We start from the raw sequence: 24314 nt of genomic DNA on the forward strand, positions 1-24314 counted from the left end.
AAAAGAATAGCAGCAAAATCAAAATTGATATCCTGAAGAGTGAAAATAATTACATGTACTCCCAAAAATGAGTTGGTTTACAATACTTTATGCACCTATCCCATGTTGCTGTTTCCCGTACTGCCTTTCCCTGATTAGAACTTTGAAACTTCCCGTTTTTTATTAGGACAAATTAGAGCTTGTTCTTCATGGTGAGATTGAACAGTACATTCTTTTTGTTACTTTGATTGTATGTTTAGATAAGTTGATGAAGATCAGGTCACAAAACAATCCTCCATTTCTCTGCTTTACTATAGTAATTAAAGCTACAGTACTTATTTTCTAAGGTGACCTAAACTTCATACTTTTTTTTAAATTGAGCTTTTGTTATTCCTTTCTTTCTCTCAATCTTAAGAGCTTTGAAAGTAGGGAAATAATTCTGAAAATTTGCATGTATTTTTTTTATCTTTGTTCTGTGGACTTCCCATTTGTAGTGTCAGTGCTGGGCCCAGTTTCATAACAAAAATTCTCCAATTGAGATTTCCCTCAAAACCTTGAGTTTTCCTCAAATCTTCAATTTCAAGCTAACTGATTGATTGAAATTTGAGAATTTTTATGAAACCAGCCCCTGAACACTTTGTGTGCACGTTGGCCCATTACTACATTTATAATGTATATACCTGCCAACTGTCACTAGTTGTAGTGGGTTTTCCCCATGGGGGCTCTAAAATTTAAATATTCAAAGAGCAATATTGACCAGAATTTACAATTTAAGATTTAAGTAAGTTTCAGATTCATTAGATTTTTGTCATAAAAAAGCCAGAAAAACAGAAACTTTCATGAATTTGAAGGACCCCAAAATGTTTTTTTTTTTTTTTGTTCGCTGAGAACTTTTGTTTGTTTGTTGGGGTTTAACGTCCGAGCAGCAATATTTCAGCTATATTCAGACAATGAACATGAAATGGATGATAAAATGAACATGAAATGATAAAAAAAGGATGGGTCACAAGGACAACAAGGTCGACAAATTTTGATTACCACTAGAAAAAGGGGGAATGGGTAAGGTCGGGCAATTTAGCCTCCTGTGGCGGAGCACAAAGGTTCCTACTCCTATCGAATACCACAGCAGGGTTCTTTAACGTGCGAGGAACGTGGCATCTTTCCCAACACGGTGCACCACTATGGTTTGCGGTCAGGTTTTCCGTATTATAGCCTGACAACCCCAGCATGTAACATGCCAGGGGTACCCCATTCCACCACCTGGGGCACACATCCCAGTTGCTCTGTGGGTAGAGCGCCTAGCCCCCAGCTAGGTTTCTGAGCACTATTTAGTCGCCTTTTACGACAAGCTTAGCGCTGCTGCAGGCCAATTCTTTTACCACCCGGACCTGCATGGGGCCGCTGAGAACTATTTCATACATAAAACCCTAAGGACATTTTCAAAAGTTGGCAGGTATGAAATATGTATTGTCCTTTTATTTTGTGTGCATTCAAGCAAGTAGTTTAATTTTCTCAGAAAGAAAAGAAAAATTGTAATAATATGCAATAATAAAAAAAATCACTTCATGCAGAATCAAAACAAAGATATCACCAAAACTTTAAAAAACAAACTTAGAAGCAAACACTAAAATTTTCTACTTTGAATCTACATAAATAAAATTGTTAAACAAATACAAAAATGCCTATCTAAGAAAGGGTAAAATAATAGAAAGAAAACTAATCAATACTGCCTACCTAAACTCATAACAAAAGACACACAACAGTTACGACCTGTATTATTAGTATGGGAAGATTGGGACTGTGACAAAGGTTCACAGCATTTATAGGGTGCACAATTATTATGGGATACATACTGTTGCAGCTTAGAAATTTTGTGATGTATACATTTTGAAATATTTCTGTGCTGATAAAATATAGAAAATATTACATGTAGTACCTGTAAAAATTTACAATCACAGAAAACTTCAACAATTAGCAGATTCTAAATATCTTTTTCATAAATACTAGGGTTATATGGTCAAAATACAAATTTTATTTGATTTTTGTGCCCCAACCCAACAAACAGTTAAATTGCCACTAACTGCCCCATAGTGCTGTTACGTTGTCACTAACTGATAAATCTTTTTTATAATCTTTGCATTTTTTTCAAAATTGAGACTATTATCTTTTACATATTTGATAACATTCTTTTTCCATTGAAAAATATATATTTCAGAACCTAACTACAAAATATTGAATTTGAAAAAGCAAAACAAAGAATTTGTTTTAGTTGACCTATGACACCACACTATTTCATTTATTTACAGTGCACAGGTGTAAAGTATAAAGTGGAACCTACCTGATACTGTAGAACAGAACTACAGAAAACTGATTTATGGTTTTAAGAACCTTGCAAAGTTCAAGATCATATTTTATTTGAATTTCGTCAGCTGAATCAATGAAGACCTGATATCAACAGAGTTTACTGTGGGGATAAGAACATTATTGTTAGAATGGGTTGGAATGAAAAACACAGTACTGAAGATTTATGTCAAGTAAGCAGATGACATCAATTTCTAAACCTAAAAATAAAATGAAATATCACCTGCAATTCAATTTTAACATTAGGCCCCTTTCCTATTATCAAAACATTATATCTTGATCAATCTTTTAATAAATGACCCCTCTTGACCTTTCACCATGATATGACCTTAAGGAATGTTATTGTGTTAGTATATAAATAGCACACCTGTCTATTTGCATGCCCAACATGCGCTTCATTTGACACCTGACTATGTTGTGCTGATCCCATTGATCCAACAGAGAAACTGGACTGGCCAGTGTTAGCTCCTCTTAATACTGCTGGCATGGCAACAGAGCCAATGTCTGCATGGTCAACCCTGGCTTGGTTTCTCTGTATTATAGTTGCTCTGAAATAAAAGAGACATTATAAAAGCTAAGAAGAAATGAAGAATTACATTGAGATTTTTCTTTTACAGAGGAAATTTCACCTTGTTGGGGTTGAAAATACTCAAATGGAGTTTTCATTTTAGATAGTTGTTTGTCACAAAATTAAGAAAAATCAAGTAATCTTTTGTTCAATGAAATAGGCCTGAGAACAAACATATTAAGTTGTATGACACCACCACTCATACAGAAAGTTAACATCCGAAGGCAACTAAAATCACTTACAATGTATGACCCATTTTTATGAAGCAACACATCAAATTTGAAATCAATCCAGCCATCAGAAACCAAGATAATTGTGATGAAATTCTGACAGGTGGAATGATGGACAAACACTCCTCGAGTGGGGGCATAAAATAAAGTTAGAATGGTCATTGACATATTCCATTGTGTATACCACTCAATAGGGAACACCAAAATATAGATAAGGTACTTACTGAGATGGAGCAACATTGTCTTCAGATATCGGTGCTTCATCTTCTCCATCCAAACCAAAGTGGTCCTTGGCCTTTTTCTATAAGAGCAAAAAAATCATATACATGTACATATGTCTCACTTCTTTTTTCTGTGAATGGGTTTGAAATAAGCAAAAGAAAGGTGTGACCTGTGCTAAGTAGGTAATTTTCTACCACTTATATTTTTGAAGGAATGAATATGGCTATGCAGTTAAATATCCCCAATCACTGCAAAATTACAAATAAGTCAAGTCCTAAAACAGAAGTAAACTACAAGGTCAACACACAAAGCAGAAATTGGCAAAATAAAAAGTTATTATACAGCAAAAAAAGAAACATAACAGTAAAAATCTGAATTGAAAAAGTGGAATTCCGCCTAAAGGGAAGAAAATCATCCCTGACACAATGTCAACACATAACAGCAATATCATATTGTCACTTTATCCTTCTATATACCTCCTACTTGGGCCGAAAAGCAGTGACTATCAATTTAAAAGTCTTTGGTGTAACTTGGCTGGGAATCTAACCCTCCAACCTTCTGTATTCGAGGCAGGCAAGCTACCCTGAGGCTAACGAGACTCAATAAATTTTAACTGTGAAGATGGACAATAATAAATAGAGAGAGAAATAAATATAAACCCTAGCCAAAGGAATGCATATATTTCTAACCCGCCTATTAATCAGTCTATCTTTACACAAAAAACTTGTTAGCCCATCACTTATAGCAATCTATGTCTATTACCTCTACCAAAAATCTATGATTTATAAATTCTAAGTTAAAATGGTGATTAATATAGGCTTACAGACCAATCAATTTGATAAAGGAATTCAATCTATCACTTTCCAGACTAATCTAATAAGTGCTTAAAGGACATAGTTTAAAATCAATTCATAGAAGAAAATATATCTTGATAAATTGTATAAACATTTTTGGTGAAAACAAATTTTTCTGTACTCATAGCTGTGTATGAAGGTATTTTAGGAAAAAAATTAATGTTAGCACCGACTGACCTGTCACAAGATTAATGTTATTTAAGTGATAAGGTCAAAGGTTATTCTATGTTGATATCACTTTCTTAACTACATAATTGATAAGTCTGATGCAGAATATCTTCTCAAAAACACTATATATTCTGTGGAGAAAGCATGTTTTCTTTGGTTTCAATACTCATGCTTAGGTCAAACAACAAGTTTTCAGCAAAGTGTAAAGTTTCCATTTGGAACTATAGATATTCTATGGAAATCCACAATGACAAAATTCCATGACATAATCAAATTTGGGCACACCATGAATACTGATACTAATAATGGAACGTTCCTCCTTCACTAGAGGTGGAAATGTTCACATCAAGTTTAGGCATTGCAGGTTTTGTTTTGAGTTCCTCCTTCACTAGAGGTGGAAATGTTCACATCAAGTTTAGGCATTGCAGGTTTTGTTTTGACATTATTAGGACAGGATGGACTGGAAGTTACACAACAATGTTTTAATGGTTATAAAACTCCAAAGAACAAGAAAACTGTGTTAAACATCTACATACCTTGCTAAGTATGATATCAATATAACCAGCGATGAGTCGAGATATTTGTTCACCTTCCTGTGTCTGTACCGAGTAATAGCTATCTGAGTAATCACCAAAATCCTACAAACAACAACCGTTAACTCATCTTGCTTTATTCAATAATGTATTTATAGAGTGTGCCTTTGAATACTGGGCACGAAATTTTTAACGAAAAACTTGAGACTCTAATATGGTTCAATCATATCTTCACATAAAATATATTTTCAAAAACAGACTTGCACTATTTTGAACACCAGATGGCACTTATTGTAATTGTACACATATCAAGGGTATTAATTTCGTGATTATTGGTTTATGAACATATTCACATATTCTTGCTTTATTCAATTTTCTTTACTCCATAATGTATTCATAGAATGTACCTTTGCACGAAACTGTTAACGAAAAACTTAAGTCTCTAATGTGTTTCAATCATATCTTCACATAAAATATATTTCCAAAAACAGGACTTGCACTATTTTGAACACCAGATGGCCCTTACTGTAATTGTACTCATATAAAGGGTATTAAATTTTGTGATTATTGGTTTATGAACATATTCACAGGTTCTTACTTTCGCAGAAATCATAGTTTTTGTGTAAAGAACATTGGAATAATTACTCTTTTGTATGTATTTATTTCAGAAGATTGTGCATGACCACGAAATTTGTGAAAATAAGAATCAAGCGAAAATAAGTACAATTAGTATTCAAAATGAAATTCTTATAACTCTTACAAATACATTAAGAATATACTTGTTTTCTTTGGAACTTTTCTCACAACATGAATTTTAAAAGGACTTTCAAATAATATCATTTATCAAAAGACAAAATTTTAATTTGAAATGTCTAGAACTCCCCAATTCATGAAAATTTTCTACAGCACAAACTTACTAGAGTGAAACTATTAGGAGAGGCAGCCCATCTTCTTACAGTTGTTAGTGGCCAAGTCTTCAATATCTGCAACACAAACAGTTCTATGTTGGCACCCTTCAATGACTAGTGGTACATTTATTTAAAAATGAACAGAATGATACAAAATACAGTGTAGATACCTTCTAAGCATGACGGACAGACAGACAATCAACTATCAGGGATAAGCATTAGAGGGGGCCCTCTGGTTTTTATCACATTCCTGCTGAAAATGTCCCATTAAAATCAGAAATGTTTACAAAAAATGGCCCATTTGTTCTTAAGATCATTAAAAATGGCCCATTTTCAATATTTTAATCCCAATCACTGAACTATTAGATCTGCTTACAGAATTTGAAACACAGGTAAAAATGGTTATCTAAACCATTCTTGTATATGTTTGTAACCTGTAACATTTACATGCTACCAATGTACAATATGAAGCATTTTTAATTAGAAAGTAACTGCCTAAATCAAAGTATCACTTTATGACAAGAAAAATGGTTCAGTCCAATTTAACAGATATGATTACAGAACATTCATACACATTCACTTTTTTGGTGCATTATAAAGGTAAAAAGAAATGCCTTCTTTTCTTCATTGACATTCAATGGTCTGAGATCCAGAAAATTAACTTTGAATAGCCCAAATCTTTAAATATACCTCTTTTGTTTTTTCATCCATCCTAACGACACTTTCTTTGGTGATTCCCAACAATCTGGGAGTTAACTTATTTTTTCCAGGCATTTTCTCCTACAAAGAAAATTAGTCAGTTAAATAGGAGAAACACAGGCCAGACTGTCCTTTTTATAATCAAATTCCAACAGCGTAATAAGATTTAAAATTTCTTACACTGGTGCACCTGTTACATGTCACCATATCCATTCTTCTTTCTACTAGTCCTAAAAATTCTTTCAGGAAACACCTCTGCTGTTTCAAGTGAACTTTAGCCAATGAAAATTTATTCATTGTATATTATGTTGAAGGAGAGAGTATTTTCTTGCCAAACTTTCCCATAAACAGCTGAATCTTTTTAGACTGGAGTATTACTAGATTTCTAGACTGCAAGGCAGATTTCACCTCATTTCTAACACCATCCTTAAATTTGTAACTTTACAGAAGATTACAAAGTTTAGGATCTGTTGAATTCTGTGTTTGCAAATCAGAACTGATAGATGAATTATGATTTATCTTCTATGGGAGATATTTTTTTTTTTTTTTGCATTTCAGGACAAGAATGACTGACCAAGAATCATAATTCTATTATCCACTTACCTTGACTAAGAAGAAAGTGATACCATAGGTCTTGAGAGATCTACACAGCTGAGTATATTTAGCTTTAGCTTCAAATTCGTTCAGTCCTTTGTTTCTTAGGTTTGAATGTTCCTAAAATGAAGAAATGTTACAATGAATACAAAATCAGATGAATTAGATAAATGATTGTGATCAATTTCACAAAAAAATTTAGTGTAAAATTAGACACGGTAATGATGGCACTGTGTAATTGTTTATCAATTAATACTTGTAACTTGTTGTGAAATCAATATTAGGATAATTAATTGGAAAAAGTAGATAACCAAAATATGATAAGAAGCCCTACAGAATGCCCAAAATTATACCAGTCCAAGAAACTTGTTCTTTGCAGAAGTTAAATTCTCACACAATAAATTTTGGTTATTCATGATAACCAATGGATTATCTTATTTATCATCTAAATTTTTCACAATGATTTATTGCTATTTTCAACATATAAAATCGGCTGTGTGATATTCTTGTAACATTTTGGCGAACAAAGTCAGAGAATGAAATAACAGAATTTATTTCAGTGTAAACTATAGAAATATATTACAAAGGGAACTTTTGGAAAATCACTGCTTTCTATCTAAAAATTACTGATATCATCAGTGTAATTGAAACTTTAAGAGACCTGATATGTTTTCTATAAAATGAACCATTTCAGAAACTTTGCTGTCATATTTTTAATGGGACCAGAGTCTTTATAATTAAGATACCACAAATTTCCTGCAAATGGGTTACCATGACAACCTATACACCTTTGAAATTTGTTAATATGCATTCTTTTATACTCTTTTTTATATTAAGGAGGTAGACCTAGGGTAAGAGACATAACTCTTGAAATCAGTGATATGTTTGTGTCATACTTAATTTCACCAAAGCCTATCAAGCTTTAACTTGAAGCAGAATGAAATCAATCCAAGTTACTTTGATACTTACATGAGATTGATGTCAAATGCTGAATACAAATGTTCCAATGATTTCTAAGAGTTGTGTCCCCTACCCTAAATCTACCTCCTTAAGGGAAAAATCTACATACTATCATAAATCTTTGGCAATAATTTACTACTTTGTAATTTATGCTTCCCGGACCTGTTAAGTCAAAACTGCTGTTGATGACCCATATCTTACTTACATGAAATATTTTCTTTTCGATGCCTTTATTTTTCACATATTCCTTTGGTAAAAATTCCTTCAATCTGAAAAGAAGAGCATATTAACAATTACATCAAACATTTATATATAAAATAAAATAAAATAAAAAAATAAGTAAATTTTTCCACACAAGTACCACATCTGTGAACAAGCTGTTTTTTGTTCTTATAATTTTGATAATTATGTTTCACTTTGTTTTCATATTTTCCATTTATTTAAATTTTTACTTATTTAAATCAGTTCTCTGGACAAGTCAGAGTAGTTCCATGCTTCACTGCATTTTTTACCCCATATGAAGACCTATTTATTAATACAGGGGGTTTGATCGTTCTATATTTTTCTCTTGTGAGTAGTATTTTCAAATGGTATAAACATTAAAAGTTTTAACTGTAAAAAAAAAATATGCTGCACATTCATTGCGATCTTACTGAAGCCTTAGATCATCCTTGTCACTCAGTCACACATCTATGTTTTAAAATTCAGGAATGGTCAACATTGTAAGTCAAATAGACAGTTAAAAAAAATTTTAACCGTAAAATCTGGATTTGAAATAGCAAAACTCCACTACAAAGTGAAACAAAATCATCCTGGTTAAAATTTGAAAGTTTCCAATACCTTATTGTTCAATACCCAGGTTGACAAAAGGTCGTCTATAGACTGTTCACGGTGATAAAACTATATATCAAGTTATTTAATGTGTCAGGGTAAAGGCCAGTGATGATGGTTTTTTTCTGATACCAAAGCACTGAAAATTGTAACAGACCATCCTTCACTATAAAAGTTAAAACATATTTACTTGGTACATCCTACAAAGTCCAAAGAATATGTCCTTTACCTATCCTACACCTTTCATTTTAATGGAATAACCAATACAGAGGTCAAAGGTTAAACAGCCTAATACCACAAAACCTACTCTAAGAATCCTGCTTTGTGTTTGCCCTCCTGGTAATTACCAAACTGTATCTGACACTGGAACCCTGCCAGTTGTATAGCTTCCTCCTGGGTAACAGGATGGGTACCATTTAAAACAGCATCTCGACACTGCAAGAGGAATCATTCCATTGAACTTTTTAATAGCATATTTCATTCATTTCAGATTTTAAAATTCATAGCAGAATAAAATGAATCTAAGTTAATTAGATGCTTATATAGGATTGATGTAAAATGCTGAATACAAACGTTTGAATGATTTTTAAGAGTTGTGAATGTTTTGTATTACCTTTCCTTATACAATTATTGATCTGTCCTTTACAACAAAATGAATCAACGTAACCTTTCAGTTATCAGAGTACTTTAAATGTATTAATTTTCGCGGTTGCTAATTTTGCAGATTCTGTTAAGTGAACATATTTGTGGGTATCAATTTTTGCAGTTTCAAAAAAATGTTTGGCATTATGTAGTGTAGAAAGTCAATTTTATGGGTGCTATTTTTCATGGTTTTCTATCGACCGCAAAAATAGCCAAAATCAGTACGTTTACAGAAGATGAGAGGGCATTTTCAAGAAAAAGTCATTTCAATAGTCAAACTACTTCTTCAGCTTCAGCATATAATGCTCATCAGTAGATTGTTTTTGTTTGTTTGTTGGGGTTTAATGCTCGAGCAGCAATATTTCAGCTATATTCAGGCGATGAACATGAAATGGATGAAAAAATGAACATGAAATGACAGTGAAATGAAAAATGGGATGGGACACAAGGATAATGGGGTCGAGAAATTTTGATTGCCACTGGAAATTGGGAGAGGTTGGTAGGGTCAGATAATTTAGCCTCCTGTGGCGGAGTCCTATGGTTCCTACTCCAGGAGAATACCACAGTAGGGTTCTTTAACGTCGTGAAACGTGGCATCTTTCCCAACACGGTGCACCACTATGGTTTGCAATCAGGTTTTCTGTATTATAGCCTGACAACCCCAGCATGTAACACGCCAGGGGTACCCCATTCTACCACCTGGGGCACAACCCAGTTGCTATGTGGGCAGAGCATCCTAACCCCTGGCTAGGGTTCTGAGCACTATTTAGTCGCCTTTACGACAAGCTTAGTGCTGCTGCAGGCCATTCTTTTGACATCCGGACCTGCACGGGTCTATTCATCAGTAGAACTCAATATAGACATAATGCTTGCATTGTGACAGTGATTAGTCAAGTATCTTATGATAGAAAAGTTTATATCAATTAAAAAATACATATATTGTGACTCACAAATGTATACCCCAATAAAAAATATATGAAAAATACTGTCTCACGAATGTATCCCCTACAAAGAAATAGTACCGGTACTTGAAAAAAAAATACAACTTGAATTATCTCCCTTTGGAAGACACACTATACTTGTATGAGTTATACCTGCACAAACAAGAGATTAAGCTGTATAGGGTCTCTCTGATCAATGTTTTGGTCGGAGAAGAAGAACTTCCTCCTCAGCAGTAAAACATCATTATCTGTCACTCCTTGCTCTCGTAACGTCTTGGAATGGTCTAACCAATCCACTGAATAAGAAAGTATTGAAGTGTATATTGGAGGATGGAAAATGACGTATGCAACATTAAAATTGCATTTTTCTTCCAAATATGGAAATTATTTTTATGTTTTTTGTTTTTTCTTTAATTCAAAAATGAGACTTAGTTGTTTTAATATTAGTTCACACTCAATTTATTATAGGCTGGATTTCTATATATATATTAATGTAGTAAGTTCATTTTGCAATGATTTATTTAGCCTTATATGAAAAATTTGCAACAAGAAATGTCTTCAAAAACAGCACAACATTCTACAAGTGAAAACTAACATTCATCATCTGTGTGAAGTTTCTTTCTCATCTCCTCCAGTTTTTTCTGATCCTTAGCTATGGATTTGTCACGTTTCATCGTTAATGTCTTCTCTCGTTCATCATCTGGCATTTCTAAAACTAATGAGTATTCTTCATGGTTGGAAATTCCTAAAAAAAAAAAACACACATAGGTTATAAATTATAACATACAAGAATATTATGGTGTTCAATGATTAAAATAAAATTGGGCAGAGGACAAATTAAACAAGTCAATATATCAAGAGACGTTTGAAAAAAGACAGGACATTCAATGAGATTGATAGACAGGCAGACACCCTAAAACTATGGTTGCCTGGACTTTTCTCAGTAGAGGACCAATAACATTTCAGATACTAAGCATTGATCCCACAGTCTTATCCTGACAAATTTGCAAATTTGCTAAAACCTTCCTAAACTTATCCAGACAAAGTTCCAGAATTCCTGTTTCCCATCTCTCATGGCAAGTGAATTTTTACCAAGGTAATATAAAATTTATCTATTTTGTGAAGTCATTTTCATGGTGAAATGATTGAGGGAATGGGTATGAAACTATCAAGTTTCAAGTTTCAACTTTTATTAATACTCTCTGACAGGCATTACACTGTAACAAGAGGCAGATAACTAACACATTTACAATACAACAATGACAGACAAGGTAAACATTCATACAAATAAATAGTAAATTTTCATACACATAAACAAACATTGTAGGAACAATATATTGACCAACAAAATCACGATCGATAACACAAAAACTATTCATAATCAGGAAGCAGGTGCTAAAATCTGAGCCCAGATACTTTATATATAAGTGGATTTAACATGTTACCAGAGACAGATGAAATCTTATTATTCTTGAATGTAAATTTTCAAAGGCCTACTTGCCAATAGCCCCTAAAGTAAAAAAAAAATATACATACTGGTTACCAAATTTACGCTGTGGGCTACCAAGCCAAAATTTTAGATTAAACCCCTGGCGTCGGTTTCACAAAAATTTGTAAGTGTGAAATTGATCGTAAATCATGACATCAGAATTTTAGTTTATGACGTCATTACTTACGATCAACTTTACACTTACGACTTTTTGTGAAATCGAGACCTGGGGAAATTAAAACAGTGTAGACTTATACTAATATAATTGAATGAAGTTGTGTGGTTGCCTTGCAATATCCATATGTTCTGATCTGTTTACCCAAATCTCAACCATTCAGTTTATCCATTGTGGTAGATTGATAAAATCGGTTTACAACTTTGCCAAAACACGTTGCCTTGCCATAACCCCTTTTAGTCAAAATGTTAAAATAAGTAAACAACCCTGCCCAAACATGTTGCCTACACCTTACCCATTTTGGTACAGATTGTCACCATAAGTTGCCCAACTTGCATACTGTCATCAATTTGGATTTTCTTATTAGCATCATCTAAGGTGCGGATTTGTAAAATTCTAAGTTTCTTCTTGTACTCTAATAAATCCTGCAAAATAAAAACAGAAAACTGTATGTCTTTTCTTTCTTTTTTTTTTTCTTGCTAAACCATGGCCATTCAATTTTGAAGGTCGAAATTCTGTAAATGTGTGAAAGATATATATCATGTATTTCTTGCAAAAAGATCTGTTTTGTAGCCTACTCATGGCCTTATATTCAATGCTATATACTACTTAAAACTGCTGACAGTGAATTAAATTTATATTAAAGAAATGCAAATGCTCATGTGTGACCACTTGATACAAATTTCTACATTAATTCTTCAACGGAATATCCTTTTGTTCGGTCAAGAAGATAACCACTTATAAAAGCAAAAAGGACTCAAAAATGAATGATGGTATTCAGTCTCCTTGACACAAGTGTTCTAATATTATCTGTCTAGGAGAAACTAAATTCATTCTAAAGACAAGGAGGTCAAAGTCCATACTTAGGACAAGAGGTATGCAATTCAAATTTTTTTTATTAAATTTAACATGTTTGTGAAATTTTGATTTTCCAGAAATTATACTCTACACTGTAGCCTACAGTACCATGCCTTTATTTGGCAATTAGAACACATATAAATTCTGTTGCAAAAAGGTGAAAGCGTGCGAGTCCTGTTGACATATTTTCAGCCTTAACTGATACGCTGAGGCACTGAAGATTTTTTTAGCTCAGACCTGGTTTTACCAGAGTGGAAAATAAGCAGTAGACTAGTAAACCGAGTCTATGTAAAATCATGTCGGTCTATGCAGAAATCAATCAATAAAGACTGATTGTCTATGAAAAAATTATCATCTATAAATGGTTTGTGTAATCAAAATACAAATTTTCATTATCATAATTCACTGTCCAAGAAAATATTATTATTTGCCTTGGTTGCATGTTACAATGTCAAATGTGCTAAATAATGAACTCCACAATTGTTGTTATAGGGGTAAAAATAATTTCAATTGATCGATACCCAAAAACGCGACTTGACCAGTTGCCAGTAAATGTCTGATATCTATAGTACGTTAAAGTGTAGAATAGGTAACCAGTATTAATAAAGTAAACAGTCCCACCTGCCTTATGGCTGGAATAAGAATCTCTATTGGTCCAACAAAGGAAAACAAGTTCAAAAGTTTTTACAGTGTGTATCTCTGGAATCCACTTCTTCTAAAGACATACTTGGTACTGTTACAAAGGGTTTAAATATTTAAAAATCAATAAAAATTAAAACTTGTCGGTGTGACTACTGATGGTGCATCTAATATGACCAGAGTCAAGAACAGTTTCTGTGCTTTGTTTAGGAGGTAGACCTAGGGTAAGGATCACAACTCTTAAAAATCATTCAAACGTTTGTATTCAGGATTTTACATCAATCCTATGTAAGCATCTAATTAACTTAGATTCATTTTATTTTGCTTCAAACAAAAGCTTGAGAAGCTTTGGTGAAATTGAATATAATACAAACATATCACTGATTTCATGAGTTATGTCCCTTTCCTTAGGTCTTCCTCCCAAAAAAGATAGAATCCTGGCATAATAAATACTGTCTAGTACATAGAGCTACCAGTGGAGGATTCTTTAATCTATCATTGACCCATTGTATAAAAAAGCAATGACTCTTCTTATCGAATTTACTATTTTTACAAAACAGAAAAAACTTTTGATAAAAACATTATTCATAAAACTTGTATTTAATTTTTTTAAATTGATAACTGAATAATTATTGGTCTATGAAAATCTTGGTAGACCGAAGTCTATGAAAACTCAGATTTTAGTTTCCCATACTGTTTTACAAGGTCAACAGGGCAGAAAATGGCAAAACTTGAAAAGAAAAAAAAAGAGGAATCGTAATGGTAAAAAGTTTAAAAAATTGTTTGAGGCCAGTGCTTGTTTCATAGTTTATAATGTCCAGGAAACACAAAATTTACAGATTACAAACCTCCAAAATTACATACAACTAATTTATTTTCATGGATACATATTTTCGTGATTCAGGACTGCAATCCATTTTGAGGCAAATCAATTTTGTGTCTTATACTGTCTTAAAGATATATGCCTAATACAATGACCTATTTTTTTTTTTTTTTGGTAGATTTTTCTTGCTCACAAAATTACCAAAAATAAATTACTTGTGAAAATTAATTGATACAAAGTAATTTTTACCACACTGCAATACATCTGATTGAAATGATCTTGATCTTTGTGATTCTACACACTAATTGTATAGAGCTCTCTATCCAGATCCACAATGACAATCTTTATAGCATAAATGATGGTAAAATCAATAAAAAATTTAAGAGAATTTTGAAATCCAAACACATCTAGTAAAGTGTTGTATCAAGACAGCAATTCAACGTTAAACTAATTCAATCTCTTCATGGATATGATAAGGGAAGAGGAAGATTCTGCATTCTACATATACATGTATTCTTAATCTAATAAGAACTGAGACGAAAATAACTACAATCCTTTTTAAAAAAACCCATCCGAATGTTAGATTAGGACAATGTGGCACTGCATCCTATTTTAAATCTAACCACAATTGAGCCAAAAATAGCCTCAAATATCCCTCTCCAAAACCCCCGTCCGATGTTAGATTAGCAAGATGTGGAGTGCCATAGGAAACCATCCAATTAGACCCAGTAAATGTAAGTACCACTTGAGTAACTGTAAGTATACAGTAATTAGAATCAAAGCGTCCAGATTTTTGTAATTTTAACCCTAGTCCTAAGTGGTGATCTAAAAGTTACCATGCTTCTATTACAGGTTTCAGAAATGCACTCAATTGAAGGAGATGATTTTAGACTTTGATGGTAACTAAGATGATGTACTTGAATTTCATACCAGAGCTTTTTTTTACGTCATCCACTACTCATGGGAAAGTGAACGATACAAGTAAAAGTAAAAGATATAATTGTCTTCCCAACTAGAACATCTATCAATTTCTTAGAAATCACACATAATATAGAAAAAAAATTTTTTAATAACAAAATGTCAATTATATGTGCTAAATTTAGACAGTTAAGATCATGGAAGAGCAGGGAATCATGACAACAAACATTGATTGAAAGATTTCCTTCTAATTTTGTCATTGGGTGGTGGGTAAACTGACATTAACAATCTTTCTCTTTTTTACTTCATTCATGTAAATTTAATTTAACTGTGTGTTTTTCATAATTATGTTGCTTTTAGTGTTTCAACTTCACTGTGTCGTTTCTTTGTTTTTTTTTTTGGTTTCATTTTTTTTAATGCAACATCTGTTCTCTCTACATAGTTTTTAGACCCTGTAAAAAGTGAAATGTAGATTGAAGACTTACACCACTTCTTAATAGGTAATAATCTAAGGTTCTCCCATTCTCTAACCATATTCCTTTACGAGGATCTTCATCTGCCAGAAACAGACCATATTCACCAGCTGCAAAAAAAGAGCATTTTTAGTCATACTAAGATACAGTGAGAGTTATGCTTTTTCACTACCCTGAAAGAGTAATCAAGGGAACCAAGGTTATAGCAGTAATCAAAAGAATGTAATCCAGGGACAAAGACCAGACATGGAAAACAGACACACACAACTGAGAACATAAAGTAACTAAAATCATACATACAAAGTAACAAAAGCAAATGAGCAACTCAGACTCCACTAAAAACTGAGAGCATGGACCAAGTGAAAAAAAATCATCTGTTGGAAAAATTGCTAGTGTAAAGAAATAATTCAATCTAAGTTATTTCATGAAAGGAAGTATTTTTATGATATGAATGGATACTGAACAGAGTTTTACTTCCAGATTCTCTTTCAGAAATGAGTGGTTCAAATTATTTCTACAATCGATATGGTCAACAACATGCTAGCTTAAATCAGCATGTTAAAATCCAAATTTTACCTTAGAGAGTGGATTGGTTTCTCCTATGAAAACTGTAGAAAAACTCAGAAAATGTAAAACAGCAGATTTAACTCGTACAGAAATTTAATCACTGCCTGATGGTTAAAAAGTCATGTGCATTTTTAATCCCCAGCTTAGCACATTGGCAGTCTCCTACAACTGAAAGCGGGTCAATCAGAAAGTTTTTAGATAACTCTAATAACTATCTTTCTATATCACTATTTTTTACAGATCAAGTTGTGCATTTTAAAGCGTTTTTTTAAGAATAGTAGAAGAAAAAAAACAGGCCAGAAATTCATAAATAGTTAGCAAGTAAGACTTTTTTCAGCTTTTCTACACAATAGTATTGATCTTATTCTACGATGTCACAAAGTGTTTCCAAAAGACAACTTACCAAATGGAAAACAAATTTTTCACATAGTATTAAAATCACATTTTATCCAGTAATTTTCTATCAACATAAAAATTTCCCAACAATAAGTCCCATCGTACAACAATTATAATTATTCTGCCATCTGGAATTGTGTTTCGGCGACATCTTACGACATGGATTTCATTACCATATATAACCAATTACAAAACTCAGTAGCATCAATCTTCCCGTACAAAACTTTGCCAACTAACGAGAAAGCTTTTAAGAAAACCGACAGGAACAGATTGCCTAAGTCTACTGACACAAATAGAACTCAGGCAACATTTGCATAAAGTAATTCCAAAACATTCAACTTGAGTAAATAAGGAGGCTTAAGGAACTTTATTAATAGAGCAAAAATGAACCTACAATCTTTTCCCTGAATCCTCAAATAAATGAATCTCGACCATGAAAAGAATGCATTGTTCAATATTGGACTCCATGGGAACCAGATCTCTCTGAATCCTCAAATAAATGAAGCTCGACCAAGAAACAAAGGCATCATTCAATGTCTGACTCTTTGGGAACCAGATCTCAGCTCAGTTATAATTATCTATTTACAATAACATGCAGTGTATGCACAGTTTGATTAGGGCAATGCATATTTAAAAAGAAATGTAATTCACAGGACTATCTAATGTCATGCATATTTTAAATGATTTTACTGATATTTAGGTCATAGTCAGATATGTGACCTGATTATGTTAAGAAAATTTTAATACATGTATGATACAAACTAAGTGACAGTACCGGTAATAATTATTTTCCAAAGGAAAAAGTTCAGCATGAATATAGATATTCTTCTAATAGAAATCAATCCATCAAATTTACTGCTTGGGTTAAATTTCAGTTACCATGAGAAAAAGGCAATGAAATTTTAGGCAACTGACAGGCAAATCACAAAGTTTTTAGAATGGTCATTCTATTTTTTTGTAAGTTTGCATCAATAGCAAACTTAACAGTCCATAAAGTGGAACATTCTATATCACATGACAGGAAAAAGATTTGCAAAGACAAATACAGTTAGAACTTAAACTACGCATTATAAAACTGGTACAAGAACCCAAATATCTAAAATACCAGTTTACTTTGAGTAAATCATTCATTTACATAAATCTAACCCAATGATTAGACTACTGCTGTAGTAGTACTATGGCCCTCATGTACCCAATATTGTCAATATCTGCAATGATATCTATTCCAGTTATGTACCTAATATCCTCGATATCTGCATAGATATCTATCATGTTTGTCAATAAACTTCCAGTCAGTTTGGTCTTCAAATTACATAACCTAAGGCCAGCACACATCAGACATAAAAACCTATCAAAGTTTCAGATCAATTTTCCTTCAACACTGGGTTAAGACACTATCAAATTGACCATGGTGAAATATATAATATTATCAGCTGGACATTAACTTTCTTCACCATTAAGAAGAGAATTACCATAAGGAACTTATAAAGTCTAGACACAAGTCCATTTACAGTGGAGAGTTCGGATGCCAGTTCTCAGATTTCTGATAAGGAGAAATTTCTCTAAGGCAAAAAAATAACATAACTGTTTCCCACTACCCTAGCCTAGTTTTTTGTGCCATAAACATTTTATGGCTATTTTGGCTCAAGCATGGTTAAAGTCTACATTGTTTCCCCATTAACTTCATGTTAAATGTTTTTGAAAAGTAAAATAATTTCCCTACCTACCTAACCCATCTTTTTACTTGCTGGTAGCAGGATATAAGACTATTATTTTTTTGGCCTGACTTAAACAGTACAGATGATATGTAGCCTTGACTTGTTTATCACATGTTAAAATTATGTTGCATTTTTGGGAGAAACAGATAAAACCTTGTACATATATTATTAGCAGAAAAGGGCAACAACTCATCATATTCTTGGTTCTCATATTACTACCGGTAGTTGAAAAGGTAAATAACTCCTCATATGCCAGGTCCTCTTTATTACAAGCTGAAAAGGGCAATAACTCATCATATTCTTGGTACGCATATTACTACTGGTAGTTGAAAAGGTAAATAACTCCTCATATGCCAGGTCCTCTTTATTACAAGCTGAAAAGGGCAACAACTCCTCATATTCTTGGTTCTCATATTACTACCGGTAGTTGAAAAGGTAAATAACTCCTCATCTGCCAGGTCCTCTTTATTACAAGCTGAAAAGGGCAATAACTCATCACTTTCTCAATCCATGAAAAAAGAAGAAAGCTCTTGAATTCTCATCAGCCCTTACAGTAACAAGTGAAATTGATCTGAAGGAGTTTTTAAATACAAGTTTGTTTTAGGTGTCCAAATATCATGATCAGAGCAGAAAATTTAGGGACAATTTCACCTTTTTTCCCTGATATTTCAGGTTACTGCCATATGATATTAAAACATCAGCAATGTTCAGTGTAAAGTTGACTAATAGACAGAAAAACACCATTTTTGAATATATCAACAGAACATTACATTTTGCCATTATGGCCTCACTTTAATATTTTTCTAAGCCTATGTTCCCTGAGACAAGACATCTATTATGAGTGTTCAAATTTACTATTTGGATACCATATCTACATATTCTTATCTTCTTTTTTATATTCAAGAAGTAGAAAGTAATTCATGATATATATTACATAATGTGTACACAAATAATGTAATAAATGCTGACAGAGATACTATTTTCTTTGTTAATTCTTTGATTAAGAAAGACTTGAACATCAAAGCTTCAAATTGTCTCGGCAGATTGTTAAATTGAGCATACAACACTGCATTTGATCAGAGGCAATAACTTTACTGAACAAAGACTTTCATGCATAGGAATTTGTGATCTTAACTGTACAAATCATCAGTAATAATATCATCTGACCAACAATTTTCATGGTTCTCATCTCCATTCTAGAGCCATTGAATGATGCAATTTTTCAAATTGTAAGGCAATACATCTCCTAATGTCGTCCAATCAATTGTGTATAAAGATCTTCGAAGGGTCTCTTGACAGCCATTTTCTGCCCAATCAAATTGTGCATAATCAGGCATGTAATTTGTACGACAGAGGTCGGTAAAGTCAATGAATCGCAAGTCTAAATTCAATACTGGATAAAACACACTACAGATCATGAATTTAGAATGCCAACTTTACTCAAATCAATAATGCAGACCATTGCCACTGATCTGGAACAAAAATTCTGCAGAACTTAGCACTTAACCAACAGACAGGATTCTTCTTAAAAGATCTGAATTTGGAGGTTATTTCATATTGTTTTATCAAAATCTTTAACATTTTATTTTTCTAATGCATTAAGGAGGTAGACCTTACATTTTACATCAATCTTATGTAAGCATCTAATTAACTTGGATTCATTTTATTCTGTTTCAAACAAATGCTTGAGAGGCTTCATCGAAATTGAATGTGATAAAAACATATCATTGATTTTATGAGTTATGTCCCTTACCCTAGTTCTACCTCCTTAAATAGAGTAACTTTGTATGTTTGACCAGTATTTAAGTATGAATACATTTTACTATGTTTTTGATACAAGTAGTTGGCATTCCTTGTTTTTGACATGTAGTTAAAAATCCTTTACATGTGAAATTGATTTTCTACTGCTTACATAGCATGATGGTACTTCATTTAAGTACCCCAAACATCTCACCAGGAAAAAAAAACTCTAAGGACTCCTGGACTGCATGTTGAGCCTTTGAATGAAAGTTGTTACATATCTATACATTCATACTCTTCAAAATGAACTCTAATGACCGATCAAACAAACTGTGCTTTTTAACACAAACACATAGAACCTCAAGCTCCAAATAAAACAGACAATGCTTTGTATAAGACCAACATACTTAAGCTCAAGTTTACAGCAGTAGGATAAGAGGATAAGCAGATTTTACTAAGAAAAAGTCTACACTTTCTCCCCCTTAACCTTAGGTTTATACTTCAACAATGATACTTAGAATATCACCTTCTCTGATTTCTCTACAACTAAGTACAACAATGATACTTAGAATATCGAACCCCTACATCTTCTCTGATTTCTCATACCAGGAAGTTGAAGAATCCTATAAATAGCTTGAATAACAGTCTTAATTCTTACAACTGAAGCAAAATTTCAATGATTTCCAAACACTGCTAATCACATTTCCACATGGAAGACGATGAAGCATCGATGATGCTCTACAAACATAACGAAGTATCAATTCCTCAAAAAGTCCCACAGAACTAATCTCTATCAGTTAAGACAATACTTCAAACATGTTGTTTAAACATGCCTTAAAACGTTTTAGTGATTAATCGTATCGAAGTACATTAAGAGAATTATTCGTTTTCCTACTTAACACAATAAAAGAGTTTATCATACTAATACATCCAATTATATTATTGATTTACACGATATTAATAATCTTGCGCCATTCAAAATCATTAGAAATGGGGCATGTGATCGATGATAAAAATACAACGACATCGCCTGACAAATTGGCCCATTCATTCTAAACAACTCTTCCAGAGTTCTTATATTTGGCTATCAATAGTAATTTTTCATGATAACGGTTGAAAATGTCAAAATTTTCTGGCTCACTATTTCCAAAATGAGCGACATATCACAAATGTCGAAGGCAATATGGTGATTACATGAAATTGATAAGAATGAGATTGACATTCCTCTAGTGTAACATCCTAATCTGAATAAAATGAAGACAAATTTCAGCAAAATTATGACAAGAAATTTGTAATGAATTGAAAACATTATAGTGTTACTTACAACTTTTTTTTTATAATATTAGACCTGAATCTAACATGAAATGATAACAGAAACTGATTTTGTTCAATATAATATCTTATTAAGTAGAATTCCACATAAGAATCATGCAAAATGTGACTTATTGTTGGAAAGCCTACATATTTTTATTTTTGATATTTCGTTTTAAATGTCATAAGAAACAAAAAGTAACATGTAATTTTTGTATAACCCAAGTTCATAACTTTGTAAATGACACTAAAATACAATAGAAACTATCTGATTTTCCATGAAGATTATCTGTAAGAGTCGACAGATTGGAATGAATAATTATACTTTTCATCTATTTTTTCGATGTAGATTATCCGTAAGAGTCACAGATTGGAATAAATAATTATACTTTTCATCTATTTTATACAGACCTATAAAGCAACTTAATAACAAAAATAAAAATATGTGTAGCCTTTTTTAAGGTGTACCATATATCACAGAATTTGCATGATTCTTATGTAGAGTGTTACCTAAAACTGAACAACAGAAAGTAAAAAATATGTCTGTTTTAGGCTACTTACCTACCCTATTTTAGCGGCTTTCACTAATTTTATTAGTTGGGTTTTTTCCTTTTTTAAAAAAATGCTGTTATCATTTTTTAATTGAGTAGTATTAAACCAAGAAATCCTCCCATAAGTGTCTATATAAAATAATTTGAAAACATAAAATGATTTTACCTACCTACCTACCCAAAGTAACCTTTAACAGACAGCAAACACAGTATTACATCAGAATTTAATTAAAACTCATCATGAATTACAGAGAAAATATCATAAGATAAAGTTGTCTATTTCTAATTATTACGATTTAAATTAAAATCAAATCACATCTATAAAACAAGGAAGTCTGAACACTGAATGTCTGGAAATGATTAATGATTTAAAATCATAATATGTCTTGTAAGTCTCATTCTCAATCTTTTTTTATTCAAAATTTCTCTTGTTGAAATAATTAAAAACCAAAAGATTGATCTGTATTAATATAAAAATAGGAGAAGTGGTATGATTGCCAATGAGACAGTAATCCAGTAAAGACGAGCAAAAAACAATTAACAGGTCAACTCATGGTCTTCAATAGTGGGCAAAACCCACACCATAAAACAAGCTGTAAATAAGGAAGAAAACTCACTCAAATTCTAGCCAGTGCTCAATACAATTTTTCAATATATTTACATATTTTTAATATATTTAAAAAAATAACCAGTCTTCGGCTGGCGGGCAGGCTACTATTTCTAACTCTGTACAAGACCCAAACATAAATTAAGTGAAACCACTCATAAAAGATGAAAATGGACCTAATTTACAGAAACAACATATAACAATGAACAGAAAAAACAACAACAACCATTGGACTAGAGGTCCTTGGCTCGGGTGTGGCTGGGTTTGTGAGCACTCAACTCTCACCCCGGGGACAAAGGTGGGCAAATATAACAATCAAGTCAACTATAGAAATGTGATCAACTTTCTGGTACATCATGTCACAAGTCTAACAAGCCCTATATTCCTGGATTATTCCATAAATGGTGAAACTTCTTGATAAAGAATTCTTTACATTAAGAATTTATTTAAATTTCAAAATTTTTTTATGGTATTGAAGTTAATTCTACCTATTTTTATATTCCATTAATTCAGCTTTCATTCTTTCTTGTGTTACAGTAGTTTCAATAGCATCAAAAAATTGCAAGATAAAAACAGGGATTTTTTTTGCCACAAAAATGATAAAAATCAAAAACAACTTGCTGATATCAAAGCAATAGTGATAAAAGCAAATTTACAGCCCTACAAAATTTTATAAAAAAGTCCAAAAAGCATCTACAATTCAATAATGTCATTAATATTTTTTTTCTGAGAAAGAAAACAATTTGTAAACCTTCACATTAAAATAAAAGTTAAAATAAAAGTCAGTCATATTTTTTTCTATTGGGAAAGAAACCTTTTCTCCTATTCAATTAAGCACTCACAATCAAAAATTTCTAGATGAACAACATAAAATGTACAATACTCTGTAACTCAGTTAGGAAATTTCAAAATATGACAGCTGAGAAATTATCTTCTTTTTTCATCAGCGTTTTCGCATCTCTCTGACAAATAAAACTCGTGATTGCAAAGAAAACTTCGCCAGATATAAATCATTAGGAATGTCACATAAAAATGCATAAAATGCAGATAAAATAGAGAATTTTCTTTAAAAGGTTTTAGTTGCGAGAAAATTTCCATTAGAGGCACCAACAAGAGCAAAATTGAAGGAGTTCAGATAAAATATTACAAAGTTGTCCTCGTCCATGATAAAAGGGGTCAAACATATAAAAAATGGAAATGATGTTTTTACTACCACATTTTACAGTATCATCTCAGTGAATAGATTATTATGCCACTTTTCATTCCTGTGGGACAGACATAGGACAGCACAAAGCTACTGAATCATTTTTTGAAAAGTTCACAGTGTCTTCAATTATCAGGGGTAAAAAATTCCAAAGCATCAACAATGAAATAATTCAAATATGTCAAAAATCCAAGTATACAATCCAAGTATACAGCCTGAGCATGTAAACAAGAAAACAAAGATGATCTACATACACTAAAAGTGATCCAATAAAATAGATAACATACAAAAAATGAAGATTAAGAAAACAAGACATAACACAAAAAACTAAAGCAATTAAACCTGAAAGTATAAT

General features: G+C 32.2%; 1 protein-coding gene across 15 annotated transcripts in view; it reads right to left on the bottom strand.

Moving 5' to 3' along the window:
* The window catches only part of LOC148597530 (talin-2-like), a 112867-nt gene that overhangs the window by 49559 nt on the left and 38994 nt on the right, over positions 1 to 24314 (bottom strand). For 13 of the 15 annotated variants that reach the window (XM_088562710.1, XM_088562707.1, XM_088562704.1 and 10 more), the window contains 12 exons: positions 15878 to 15975; positions 12450 to 12579; positions 11086 to 11235; positions 10644 to 10786; positions 9215 to 9342; positions 8282 to 8345; positions 7126 to 7236; positions 6514 to 6603; positions 5833 to 5898; positions 4919 to 5020; positions 3363 to 3439; positions 2708 to 2888 (listed from right to left, as the gene is read on the bottom strand). In XM_088562710.1, coding sequence (XP_088418836.1) covers positions 2708 to 2888; positions 3363 to 3439; positions 4919 to 5020; positions 5833 to 5898; positions 6514 to 6603; positions 7126 to 7236; positions 8282 to 8345; positions 9215 to 9342; positions 10644 to 10786; positions 11086 to 11235; positions 12450 to 12579; positions 15878 to 15975 — 1340 coding nt within the window. The remainder of the gene's footprint in view (positions 1 to 2707; positions 2889 to 3362; positions 3440 to 4918; positions 5021 to 5832; positions 5899 to 6513; positions 6604 to 7125; positions 7237 to 8281; positions 8346 to 9214; positions 9343 to 10643; positions 10787 to 11085; positions 11236 to 12449; positions 12580 to 15877; positions 15976 to 24314) is intronic. The other 2 variants (XM_088562708.1, XM_088562709.1) reach the window with 1 other exon arrangement.

Source organism: Perna viridis, chromosome 15, assembly GCF_037379345.1.
Source record: "Perna viridis isolate PV_CMFRI_1.1 ecotype Kerala chromosome 15, ASM3737934v1, whole genome shotgun sequence".
Lineage (NCBI taxonomy): Eukaryota > Metazoa > Mollusca > Bivalvia > Mytilida > Mytilidae > Perna > Perna viridis.